Source organism: Ischnura elegans, chromosome 9 (genome assembly GCF_921293095.1).
Source record: "Ischnura elegans chromosome 9, ioIscEleg1.1, whole genome shotgun sequence".
Lineage (NCBI taxonomy): Eukaryota > Metazoa > Arthropoda > Insecta > Odonata > Coenagrionidae > Ischnura > Ischnura elegans.
The window spans coordinates 32,775,359-32,789,751 of NC_060254.1; the positions used below are offsets into that span (position 1 = coordinate 32,775,359).

Genomic DNA, 14,393 nt, shown 5'->3' on the forward strand with positions numbered 1-14,393 from the left:
CGGCGTAGAGTACGGCGACGCGGCAAGCGTGTGAATGCGATATGGCCACATTCACTTTTATATCTGGATAATAGATGTAATAGTGATGGAACACAATCACCAGAAATCGAAATTAATCTAAACCTTGTAAATATATCGTCGTCAATAGCAAATTCGATTTCTCTTCAAACTCGAGCGGAGAAACTTTAACGATGTTTTTATAAAGTCTGCAGATCATGAAGCTCAGATCGACTAGACGCTGAGCAAGGGAGTTTGTACAACATAAAAAAAATACCGATCAATTCCACGCTGGAAAAGCAGACGGGATCCGGCAACTAAAATCAATAGTGATGTTGTAACCACGTCGTCTAGATACGCTACAGCTGCTCTCAAGGGTCAATGGGCAAGGGTGGAGTATTTTGCTCCTAGATGATGACGAATGTCTCGAGATTACCGATCGTCCACGACCACGCAAGCTGAACGGGACGTTATTACGATGCAATCATTCCAACGAGGAGGCAAGGGGACGCTCGACTAACTTCAGACGGAGCGCACGCTTCGGGTGATGGGAGAGGTTGCATACGATGAGTGATTCGAACCGGCTTAATAAGTGCTCGTCTAGAACTGAGCTTTCCAACCTTGAACATACAACACGAGACCATTTCCTTCCGGTAAATAAACCTTCCTCACTATATTCTCGGTCAATCCCAGCAACTCATAAAAATATATTCAACCGAAACGCAAATGGAAATTAACAGTTTTCAATCCAATGTCCCCATTGGGGAACAGAATTGTAAAAATTCATGAAAATGATATTTCGTATCTGTGATTACTTTTATAGCTTCTATTATGTAAATAAAGTACGGAAGTATTTTTAAAGGGAATCGTATGACTTGTATGTACATTTGTCGTTAACACTTTGAGTGCCGGCTGCTAAATTTAAAGCCCTACTGAAAAATCCAGCCATTTTTACTAAATTCGTACATTTTTTAAAACATAAGCATCAAAAATATATTTTTATCGATATGCATTTCAATAAAAATGGACTTAGCTCTTCTTTATGAATGAATTGAATAACATTTATTGCTAATTTTTAAATACAAAATTTAACTATGAAAACCTACTGTTTTTGAAAAATAAAATAGTTGTAACAAATGCTGTACCGCCGTAACATGCATAATAATTTTTTTAATACGCTCAATTTGAACTATTTAAAGCATGGAAATCATAAAAAAGCATTGTTCCAAGCAAACTATTATGAATCCTGGATGACAAAAAGGGTCAATGCACCCTCAACGAACGGTCCATTGGCCCAAAGAATTTTCACACTAAGTGGCCTACGATGAGGATGCCGGTAGCTAAAGAGTACTTTTCGTCCTCAAGACATAAAGTGAACTCTTTTTCCATGGAGCAGTTGATTTTTGAAAAAACAGAACCCCTAAGCAGTAAACTGGAAAAGTACCACGGGCGAAATATTACGGCTTCACGCATACAAAGACAATGACATGGAAAGACGTAATATTACGTCCATGGAAATCCTCAGAAGGATTAGCAGGACGTAATATTACGTCCATGGCACGCAAAGTGTTAATTATACATTTTCAAAATTGGTTATTTTCATCACCTCTGTGGTGAGTATGCGGTATCTTCCATATTTTTCCCTACACTCGCTCTCCAGTGAGAAATGCTCATTTATTCACGAGATTACATTACATAATTAAACTTAGTTTTTTGGTCGAGTGTATGTTTATTTTTCAAGCAATGGCAAAATTTTGTGGTTGTAACCCCATTCAAAAATTTTCGTTCGGGTTTTCTTTCATAATATCCCTTAATTAGTGGTAAAGTAAATAGGATATGCAAAAAATAATAAAAATCATTTGGTAAGTTATTTCGGTCTTTTAAGGGTTAATCTATATTGGTAACGATGAAAATTAATGGGAAAGATTTCGCAATAATTGTGTCCCGGTTTAAGCACTTGATGGTATCCATTCATTTAGAGCTATAGAAAAACATCACAACATATAATTTGATCTTTTCCATTAAATACGCGCTTTAATAATACGTTTATCTCTTCTAATCTAGAGATTCCAGTGATGCCTCGGGTGATAGGAGAGGTCGCATACGAAGAGTGATTTGAGCCGGCTTAACAAGTGCTCGTCTAGAACTGAGTTTTTCAGCCTTGTACATAAAAATCGAGACCATTTCCTTCCGGAAAATAAACCTTCCTCACTATATTCTCGGTCAATCCCCATAACTCACATAAGATTCGATTCAACCGAACGGCAAATGGAAATTAATCTCAATTGGTAACGATGAAAATTAATGGAAAGGAGTCCAAGTAATAATTGTGTCACGGTTCAAGCACTTGCTTTTATTCATACGATTATAATTTAATCGAAGCATTAAAAAATATACGAAGTACATAAATGATATATAAACATAGTTTGTCCTTTCTAATCTAACGCAGACCAGTTGAAAATACAGTCATGGAAAGCATGGATATAATAATACAACAAGTAATAACTAACCGGTCAAGACAAAAATTAACCCATATAAAAAGAATAGTTTACAAGGTGAGAATATGTCACAGTACAAAATTCTCAATAACGACAAAAAAAATGATATGATATCCTCAACTAGAGCTACCACTATTTTGCCTGACAAGGTGCAATAACAATTTGCAGCTAAAGAAAGTTATCCCTGAACTAGAGCTGGTTGAATAAAAAAGTAGGTTTTTGCACAATTCAAGTTCTGACAGAAATTAGGACATTTAAGAATCGTTAAATGAAAATAATTAGCAACTGGTTCAAAAATTCTATGCATTATCACTTTGGAGGAGAGGGATCGAATTGTACCGGGTTTAGAACCCGGTTCAAGCCTTTGGGCAACCAAATAAATAAATTCTCGCAGTCCGTGGTGATCCAGAGAAAAAGCTGGCCTCCCTGCCCATAATAGGTGAAATTATAATGCTTACCGGTTAGTCTGGGGTGAGGTCTCCTCCACCCAACCAAACCAATCCTCAGGTTGAAGTACAGACATTGCGTGGCTACTTTTGCATTTGGGTCCATTAATGAAAGCATGTATGCAAAGTATAGCAGTATGGTTGTGATTATGAAAAACCATTCAAGAAGATTGCGAACATAACTTAAGCTAAAAAAAAAAACAAGGAATGAGCCCAATCAACGAAAGCTGCGAATACACTATTAATACCTCTAGTACCGCTGTCATACACCGATGGCCAGACAGATGTTGAGAGGTTATTTTTGAACTAGAGTTCATTAATAAAAGTATCAATTCTTAATGATGGTATGGTTGTGACATTGAAAAAATATTCGAGCAAATTGCGAGCATAAGCTAAAATATGAAGAATTAGCCCGAGCAACATAGACTGCGATTACAATAAGTCGTCTGGCATCGCTGTCATACACAGATAGCTTTCAGACCACGAATACTTAAACTGAAATCTTCATAATAATTAAATCGACAAGTCATAATTTATTTCGAGCGAACAACACCTGCCGGCTGCTCGCTGAGATGGAACAAGGGCGTTTACCCAGTCCAGACTCGGGTAAAGCTAGAACTGAGAAGACCAAGACAACTAAAGGCGAAGTCGTTTCTAAGCGGGGATAGTTTTACCTCCTACACCCGAGATATTCATGCAGGAGAGCTACAGATGGGGTCGGGTCAATGTCTCGCCCGATATTGAAATTCAGCAATTACGAGGACATGCTATGAGGGTTGCTTTATTCCCGGGATGAAGGCAGGCAGCTCCGCCCAGTCTCCGTCTTTCTCCTCGAGCCCCGCCCTGAATCGAAAGAAGGCCTTGAAATGACTTAATCCGAGGCTTTCCGACAATCTTGCCACATTCAGTGAAAATCCCTCTAAAACCAATAGAATCGAGTGCGTTAATCAGTCACATTTACATTTAAACTTATAAAAAAAAATTGATAAGACATTTGAATTTAATATGCATCAATGGGCTCCTGCATAATTAAAATGATAACATATTTCAACGATATTTTTCGCTCCCATTACTCGGTGGCAGAGGTGAGGCGATCAAGGTCTCGCAGATAAGAGCATAGTTTTACAAGTTTTCTATTTTCATTCTCAGAATCGTTTTGTCAAAAGAAGCATACACTTTCCACCATTTCATGGATTTTAAAATGTACCACGCACCAGATGAGGAAATTTGCCGTAAGGTGACCTCATTTTGGAGGCCATTCCTTATAAATTCGTAATTTATTTGAAGCAACATGAAATTATAAATATGGATCAATATTTGAAATATTTGTACAAATTTATTTTTTTAGTAGTTTCTATTTCGCTACAATTAAACCAATCAATGGAAAAATCCTCAATTTTTGCCGTTTAAACCTTCGCAAAACTAAAAAATTTCAATATTTTATAGTGATTCTAGTTTACTAAGTAGTAACAAATTGATCTCTGAGGTGCTCCAAAATGAATTATACGCTTTCCTAACAGGAAAACAAATGACGAATCACTTCATATAATTAGGGAGGAGGAGTTCAAGTTCCCTTTAATGAGGAGTGCTAAACCGTGAACTTAAATGAGGCATTGAAATAACTGCGAAAAGAGCAACTCGCTCAAGACTTCGAGCTCTCGAGTATGTATACCTCAATCTTGGACTAGAGAAACAGCCATTATACTTGCTTTCAAGGCCAAGTTTAAAAGTGATTTTGCAAGAGTCGTTATAAACATTAAAAAACTTACGTTATCTTTATATGAAAATTATATATCAATGTGAACATTTTTATAAATTTATATATCTGATTTTGTGCCATCTTTTTATTCAAGCCGGCATTAGAATACAGGATACATACTCTAAAGCAATTCATAAATAAAGAAATTTATAAATCTCGTCCAAAAATTGGACTTAAAATAAAGTTCAAGCCATGATCAATGTTGCTACTTGAATGCATAAAATAATAAATTACTATTCATTTCATCTCTTATCAGACTTGTCATGCAATTCTTCCTGTTAGAAGCGTTTCCTACTCAGCATTTCATCACTTCAAGACATTCCTTAGATTCTGATGAAAGCAATTATATTTTGACGTAAACAGTTAAGCTGTATGTCAAGTAAGAAGGAGCACAGTGAACCAAGTGATGATTTCAATAAAAGCTGACTAGGACCTATGTAACGACCACGCTACAGTTCCTCATATACCTACGCCTTATATCCAAAATCACAGCGGCGCAAATTCCTCACCACCTAAGCGCTGCCTCCTTAACAGAAGAGCCCAGAGCAGTGTAGATGGAAAACTTATACGGCATCTTAGAAGAATGACAACAGAAACTAAGCCATTGAGTAACTCGAAGTACTAAAGAACTGCAGGTCCTATGTGACTGATTTTTTCTGCAATCACCCGGACATAGCCCGCATCAGCGCTTTATGCACCCGAATATCCGAACAGTCTTCCTCTATTTTACACGGAAAGATTTAGCAAGCCAAGGGGAATAATGAATTACCATTGCGTCAAAAATTCAGCGACTTGATGACACTAACCAAAGTATGGAAAAACGATAGACAGCATGCATTTTGGTGTTAATATTCTCAGTGGAGTTCTGGTTGAGTTCAAAATCAAGCCAAATCGAAAGGGCGCCAAGCCTACGACCTTGAAATTTAACCCTGTACAGATGCCTTGGTCTAGCATACTAATTGCCATCATTAATAAGCTTCAATGTTCCCATTACCCCAAATGTCTGCAAGTTTTAAATCTCATGATTTATAGGTTCCAAGCATCGACACTCAGAAGTATGTTTAACTACGTGAATGTTTGTCACAAAAATTTTGAGCTAACATTCAATTTTAATGCCTAATATTATGTAATAATAAAACTATTCTCAAGTTCCATGGTGCGTGATAAAAAATGGACTTTTATAATCTTTCATTTTCAAGAAAATCAAATTAATCTAAATGTTCTCTCCTTCAGCACCATGATAATAGAACATTCTCATCGGTATCTTCGCTAATTAGTGGGCCTAATTTCGCTTATCTTGTCAATAGAATGTTTTCCTAAAATACAGATCGATTCTGCCATCTTATAGCTTCAAAATTTGCTCGATATATCTAAGGTCAGTGTTTCGCTTCCCGTTTCAGAAGGACCTTTCATTAGAACATTGATTTACTACCTAAAGCAGCTTTTTTAGTGGCCCGGATTCGTTTAGTCTACGAACTAATGTTAACAGAGAGAAAATTTTAATTCCACCTTTCACACCAAATTTCCATTGAAACCCATGAACACCACTATGCAAATAGATGTGTAAATGCCTGGTGATATTTTTGTTATATTTAAAAATAATTAAGTGTGTGAGTACATTACTACCGCCGTTTAAGGTAACAGCGAAATGTTTTGCTGAATTGTGAAAAGGAGTCTATGATATAAACGACGATCCATGGGGGATAACGATAAAAAGTATGCGGGAACCGTTGAAACTTATGAAGGTAAATGAATAAAAATAAAACATTGGTGCAATTTTTCTCAGTTATATTATAATTGTGGAAGAGCGCAACCACCTTTTATCACCTGTAAATTCAATGCGTCGAACTTCCACAATATCACGCCAGAATCAGTTGAACTTGTAAGGCAAATGAACTACTTCTAGAGTAGCATCCCTGATTCTAAACGACATCCTAGTTCTTCACCAATTATATGATCACTCCCATCTTTCCCCCCAGCCGGGCATTCCTCCTCGCATTTCAATCCACCTCCGTTCTCCACACCTGACACCCCCCTCTCCTTCCCGTAACTGAGTCCTCCCCCGGGTGCAGACTTCCTCTTTCCCCGCCAACGCTTTACTCCAATCCCATTCGTCCTGCCTCTCCTCTTTCCGATACTCTGCCCCGAACACTTCTTCCGATTTCCTAGAAGCGCCCGCGCCGCAAGATTGCCTCCCGCGAAGGCTTTCGCGCATGCGCCCTGCTGAGGGGCGCCCGCTTCCCCTACGACGCCTCCCGGAGGGTTTATAAGCGACCGGCACGCTCTCCCCGCCATCCACTACACGCTTAGCAGCTCGCGTTCTCTCGCTACGACATATGCAGTCTTGAGAGAGAGAGAGTGGAAGTGAAGGAGAGAAGAGAAGAGCGACCATTCCGGCTCGACTCAGTTTGTTGACGCTGTTGTGCTTCCGAAAACAAAGTTTCTCCCGTTTGATCCGTCGCTCCGAGTGCCCATTGCCTTTACTGTGTTCATCCGGTTCCCAACTGTGAGACTGTCGCAGACGGTGGATAGCCTGACGAGTTACTCCGTGTTGGGGGAGAAGGCTCCAGGATGCCCGTGCCAAGCGAGGACGGGATCCCCAACATCGTGGTGGTCAAGCAGCCATCCGCGGAGGAGGCTGAACCCTCGTTCCCGCCCCCCATGAAGCACCGGGACACCAGGGACAGCATCTCCTCCGTGGACAGCGACATCTCGCTGTCCTACGACTCCTCGAGCCGCAGGGACTCGGCGGAAAACCCGGAGATCCCCGCCGATCTCGGCGAGGACTCCGGCTCCGAGTCTTCCACCGGAGGAAAGGATAGCGGGTGCGACAACGACGCGGAAGAGACCGAGAAGAAGAATAAGGCGGGTGACGACGTCGCGGCGCCTGACACTGGCGCTGCGGTGTCGGCGACGCCCGCCGATGAGGAGGACGGTGCCCCGTTCGAACCCCCGGACGACGACCTTGCGGCCCGCATCGTGGCCCAGGTCGAGTTCTACTTTTCGGACGTGAACATCACTAAGGATGCTTTCCTCCTGAAGCACGTCAAGCGGAACAAGGAGGGCTACGTGTCGCTCAAGCTCATCTCAAGCTTCAAGAGGGTCAAGCACCTGGCGAAGGACTGGCGGGTGGTCGCATACGCTCTCCAGAGGTCGGTCAAGTTGCAGGTCAATGAGGCCAAGACCAAACTGCGGCGCGTGGACCCCCTGCCGCAGTACGACGAGACCACCCCGTCCCGGACCGTCGCCGTGCTCGACTTACCCCTCGAGAGGCCCACCATCGAGAACGTCGCCGAGCTATTCTCTCCTTGCGGGGACATCGCCTTGGTGCGGATACTGAGGCCCGGAAACCCTGTACCCGCGGACGCCAGACCTTTCGTGGCCAAACACCCTGAGCTGTCTACCTCCGTGTGCGCCCTTGTCGAATTCGAGAAGGCGGAATGCGCGAGGAAGGCAGTGAAGGAGGCCGAGGAGGCGAGGGCTTCCGGGGGTGGGGGCATGAGGGTGCTGGAGCTGACCAAGGCGGCGGCGTCCTCCAAGAAGGCCGCTGCCAAGAAGGCGGCCGAGGCGAAGAAAGAACAGCAGATCCAGCTGCTACAACAGCAGATCCAACAGCTGCAGCAAATCCAGAGACCGCAGCTCCTGCAGGTCAACGCTAAGAAGAGGACCACGAGGGCCAACGCCAGGCCTTCTTTCGTGGCCGATGCCGTGCTCAGCGGCTCGAATCAGGACGCAGAGGAGAAGACCATGTCGGAGCCGGCGCGGAGACGGTGGTCCGGCCCGTTGGAGCGATTCCAACAGAGGCGATCGTCCTCTGGTCTATCCTGTGGCAACTCGCCCATCGCGCAGAGGCATAAAGGTTCCATCGGGAGCAATGACCAGGCTAGCAGCCCTTGGGTGCAGAGGAGGATAGCGGCAGCGGCCGAGACGGTCGTTGAAGGCGCAGGCCCGGGCGTCGATTCCCCACCCACCAGGCCAAGGAGTAACAGCGCCCTGCTTCGTGGCACCCTCCTGCTCCCGGAGAACGTGGTGCGAATGCCACGCGGTCCAGACGGCAGCAAGGGCTTCCGGTGCGGATTCAGGGAGATGCTGCTGAGTAAGAGGATGGCGGCCGAGGGAGATTCCGTTGCGGAGTCACCCTCTGATGACGCCAGCTGCGCCCTCGCTTGCTGAGGGTGTGCCGACCAATTTTGGAGGAGGATGACGAAAACAAATGAGACTGACTGAACGCTCCGAATAACCATGACGCGTGATCGGGGTGCTTTTCCCCCCATCGAAGAGAGAGACTGTTTCCGAAGAAAGAGTGAATGAGATATCGAAACGTGTGAAAGAGAAGGATGAGTGGGACAATTTTTTTCCCTTATTTAATCGAGGGGATCTCCTTTTTTTATTATAATTCTCGTAACCCTTCGAGTTAATCGTGTGATTTGTTCGCTTGAGCATTAAGGAGCAAGCGGACTCGAACCGCGGTCCGAAGCGCGTTGACGTGCAGAAGATCGCGGTAATTTGTTCCTTTGCCGTCATGTTGATCGATGAAACAAGTGATGGCTGTAAATACACCTAGTGGCGAAAGAACGCTTTTTAAGTTATTTTATAGAAATGAAAGTGATTTAAGGTGCCGAGGGCATCGGCATCGTCCGCAGACCAAAGACAATACTCGAAAGAAAAAGAAAAAAGAACGAAAACCACTTTTGTTGCCTTGTTGTACAGGTTGTTACATTAAAACAAAAGTTTCCAGTATTAAAAATGTATGCATTTCTAATTTATCACGCATCTATACCTTAAAAAAAACCACCACACCTTTCTCCATTCAAAAACCCTCTCCTTCCATCTCCCGCTTGGATGATAAAACATTTTTTTTCAGATTGTTCGCTGTCCTTGGAGATGTAGGTCGGCTGAGGCCTTGGGAGACGGCGAGAAAGCACATGGGATCTTGCCGGAGAGAGGGAGGTGAGGCAAGTAGGGCGGAAGGGAGGGAGGGGAGGCAGACAAGCGTTAAGGGGATGAGATTTGATATTGGTGGGGGAGAAAGAGATTCCGCTCACTAGATGGAACGCAGGACGATGACCTCGAGTAAGAGGAGCGTCTGCGAAATGCTGCGAGGACAGCCGGAGTTGACCTTGACCTTACGAGTCGATTCACCCTCGCGGAGAAAGTTTCTAGTTTGCACTGAGAGTTTGAAAGCCCTTTCACCGATCGCGAAAGACGCGTTCAAATTACATCTAGTTTTCTGAAAGGGTAAGCTAAGTGGGGCAAGGATTCGGAGCTGTGGACTTGAACACCTTCCTTTATTCCCTTCCTCTGACTCCGAAGGAGAGCCACTCCGAGAAGAAAAATGCTATTTGGTGAGTGGAGGTAATTAAAGAGTCCAATCATTGAGCAGTTCTTTCAGGCTCCAAAAACTTAGGTTCGTTACTTTCCAATCTGTTCTCGTAACCGAAGTCCGTGCTTCAACAGTGCGTGAACTTCTCAGATCACTCAGAATTGAACGGCAATGAATTTCAGACTTAATTGCCCATCAGGCGGCGGTAGTTAAGAAAGCAGTCATATTCCCAATTAAAATGTAAATTGGAAGCATAACAGAATTCTGCGACAGATTTACCGTCAAAGAAATACATTTACCGAACATGAAGCTTGAGGCCTAGTTACGAATGAAAATTTCACGAATGCGATCTTTTTTGTCTCTAAAATCTGCAGCCATAGTAAAGCCCCCATTTTATATTGAAAAAAATCTAGTTTATATCCATTTAATATCATGTTCCTCAGACGTTTAAAGTGCAAATTAAAAGCGAAAACGTTATAGTCCCGTAAGGCTCCCATGTTAATTCAAGTCGACATATCTCGAAAACTAATTGGCTTTTCAACGTTTTAAGATTTTTCCTCCCGATGAATTTTTTTTCTTTGCTTTTACGTCCAATAAGCCAAATACCCACACCTATCACAGTTTGAGCTGAGAATTCGTATCAATCAGTCAGTCAGTCAGTGAAATTGCCGCTATATATTGATTTAGCATATTTCACTACAACAATCAATTATAATACTTCCCCTCAAAGATTGCAGTATATTTCTGGAGCATTTGCGAAGATGCAATTTTTGGTACCTTACGTTACCTTAAGTCATTCTAGAGCGAATCAATTGAAACGATTACGATGAGAAAAATCAAAACGCAGAAGGGAGTTGTCTTTCGCCAGAGGACTGTGCGAAACCCTATAAATATGTTTAACCGTTAAGAATGTTGCGCTCACAAAGCTACCAACGACCGGTTTTTCTCCGGTCAATAGCCTCATTTAAGAGACCCATGAGTATAAAAGCATACCTCCCGAAAATTTATATCCAAACAAGTCGTACGAAAGTACAGATCACATTATGATTTCCAATTTTTGAACAGCAATAAGTTTCTCACTCATGGGCACGGCCTCACCTTAACTTTTTTTATTGCTCGCGGTCTACTTTAAATGAGATTGCAAACGATAGTCACCAACAGGCTTAGATCATTCTTTTCGCGGTGTTGAGGTCAAGGAAACAGTCGCAATAGGAGTAGCTCAAAAGAAACCTTTCCAATTCTTTACGGGGCAGGCGTATTTCATGAAATATTCATGATCACACCACACTAAATAGTTCACATGAATTATTCGGTAATGTTCAGATGGCTAATAGACATTTCTATGATGAACATCTGATCACACCTATTCAATTCATTGTTTTTTTATACCAAGGAGATATTTGTACTTGACCAATTTTCCTTTATTTCTACTTTTTACTCACTCCAATTCCAAGCCTATTCAAACAAATCCTGGTTCACAGCAACTTTACTTTGCGTAAATTTCGAATTTAGGGTCTTGAAAAGAGTGTCTGCTTGTTAAAAGCAAATCGAAACCGCGTAATTCGACTTAGCATAGGCATCAGTTGAGATAAGCCCAAATTTCCTTCGAAATTAGCCAGTAATAATTTAGATAGTTACGTCTGTAGACATTCGTATAAAATGGGGAGTCTTATAAAATCGATTTCGCGATGAATGCGCGGTTTGAGTTATGATTGTGGAACATTTTCTTCGGACTGGGTTATAATAAGTCAATTTACGCTAAGTTAAGTTATATCGAATAGTCATGCATGTGAGCTAGCACTGTAATTAACTAGAATTAACTGTAAACCCAATAAAAATACTCATAATCCGCCATGATATTTGAGCAGACGAAATATTATATCAGGAAGAAGGACGATAAAAGTCTCGAATGATATATTACAGATACTGAAATCAGAATTCGGCGACGAAATCTGAAAGCAATTCTAAAAAGTGAAAGTAACGATGCCACTGCCTTGAACGAACTAATACTAACCGCTAATAAAGAAAGGCAAGAAAGTTTATGATTAAAAAGAAAGTGGTGGGGTGTGGGAGGAGGGCGTAGCAGTCGGATGGCTCCAATTCATGAGAATGCACGCGTTCACATTTATGTAAAAGTTTTCTGAATTAGCTTTTGAAATATGCCCCACAGATTGCCCTGTGTTGGCACATGTACCTACTCGCCATAGTTCTACATCATGAAACCAGGCCCGTGTTGGACCCCTTCTTAGGGCGGTGGACGGTCATAGCCCGAGGGCGCCAGCACTATGCAGGGGGAGGACTACCGGGGGTACAGGGGTGTGGAATATAATAAATAAATTTTGAAATTTTAATCCTTGCCCTCTTGAGATTGAGTCAAATTTCACCAGATTGAATTATATTAATTTTAATCATTATTTTCTTCACTAAATACGGTGTTTATTATGCTGTGAAATGAGACACCATTGAAACCAAGCTCACTGCTCAATGTTGGTATTCTGGCTGTAAAATTTGTCAGTTTACGAAACAGGAGGGCGCCTAAGATTTCCTGGCTGTAGGGCCCACCGGGATTCGTCCCTGTGTCCCGGCGGCCCAGCACGGGCCTGAATGAAGCCAACCTCTGAATTAGGTATCCGTTCACTATCTTTTGGAATAAACTGAATATTCTTATTTCTAATTAAAAATAATATGTAATAAAAAATAATAAATCTTAGAAATGAACCGATCACTTGCTACATATGAAGCATGTTTCTAAATGAAAGCGATGCTTGGACGTTGGCAGCAGCAGTGGCGCAGCGAGGGGGGGTTTTGGGGGTTATATCCCCCCCAGAGCTCAGAGAAATTTTTAAGTTTAATCCATTTTACTTTATTGGATTGATAGTACTAATAGAATAGTGTAAATGTTAATAAAATATCCCTCAGAAAGCCGTTAAAACTCACCATTTTGAACCATTTATCTTAAAATTCCGCAATTTATTGATCTCGCACCTACCGCTTATCCTGGTGGGTATTCCATGTACCCCCACACACCCCGGTATTAGTTGCACCTAACCCGCCTTAATTCCTAGCTGCGCCCCTGAGCAGCAGAGAAGTCAAGAATGGAAGTATTCGTAATGTGGTGCTACCGAAGAATGATGAAGATAAAATGGATCGACCGAGTTAACAATGAGGAAGTGCTAAGAAGAATGGGAGAAAATACAAGTCTTCTAAAAACTTTAAGTAGAAAACGGGACAACTTAGTTGACCATATTGTGAGGCATAATGGTCTGATGAAAACGATCGTGGAAGGATAGGTGGAAGGGGAGAAGTGCAAGGTACGGCCCTGAATGAGTTACATAGGACAGGTTATACAGGATGTATAAGAGAAGAAATACGTCGCTATGAAAAGGCGAGCAGATAGGAGAGAGGAACGTAGAGCTGCATCAAACCAATGTTAGGATTGTTGACTAATGATGAAGGTGAGAAATTAACGGCTCATAGTTTTCCAGTAGAGTAGTTAGAAAAGGAATCTAAACATTCTCGCATTCAGCACTATGTAAGTTTATTTAATAGGTAATGATGCTCTCTATATCTCAGCTCAAAATTAGCGGCTCTTTTAATGGCACGAAGAATTTTTTTCTTAAATATGGATCTTTGTCTACGACCTGATGTCCCCTACGTTTTCCCGATAGTTCGAAGGCCAGCCGTTCTCTTCCCTTTACAGAGGGAATTTTCTTCTGGACATTAATTTACTGCCTATAGATGATTTTCTTAGGGCCCTCGGCACGTTTTTATGGGGTCTACAATCATTATAGCAAAAAATAAAATACAACTTTCACATGAAATTTCCATGAACACCACTATACCAACGGATGTGAAATCGTTTTGGAAATTAATATGGATGAAGATTTCTTGAACTTTTTTTATCGACAGTGTAATTTTTTGTAATTAGTCGATCATTAATAAATATTATCCTCTAAGAACTATTCGAAAATTAATTTACATAAATACAAAATGTATTCTTTGATTGCTTTTCTTATTAAAATAATTCTGTTCAATACTCGAAAAATTATTGAAAGTAGTCGCGAATATAACCGTGTGAAATGCTGACAAGAGGATAATTATTTTATTAGTGATTTAATTCCAATAACAACAACGATAGGTTACGTATTAGCAGAAATCTGTGGATAAGTCTAATTCCTAACAAGTCTCAAGTAAATTTTTTTAAAGCCACAGGTGCAATTAAAAAATTAAGATTTTCATGGTACTTCTTCTTCTGCGTGGAATAAAAGCTCATCAGCATAAATATTTCAATGTTACCGGAATTTTGCGAGATTGATGAATAAACGAAACAATAACAAACAGAAAGACGAAAAAATATTGAAAAATTGGTG

The 14,393-nt window shown here is 41.6% G+C and overlaps 1 protein-coding gene across 1 annotated transcript; it reads left to right on the plus strand.

Moving 5' to 3' along the window:
* Positions 1-6,985: 6,985 nt before the first annotated feature.
* LOC124165372 (la-related protein 6) lies at positions 6,986-9,447 on the plus strand. The gene has a single exon (XM_046542747.1). It carries the CDS (start codon positions 7,272-7,274, stop codon positions 8,871-8,873), a length of 1,602 nt encoding a protein of 533 aa, XP_046398703.1. The 5' UTR covers positions 6,986-7,271; the 3' UTR covers positions 8,874-9,447.
* Positions 9,448-14,393: the final 4,946 nt, after the last annotated feature.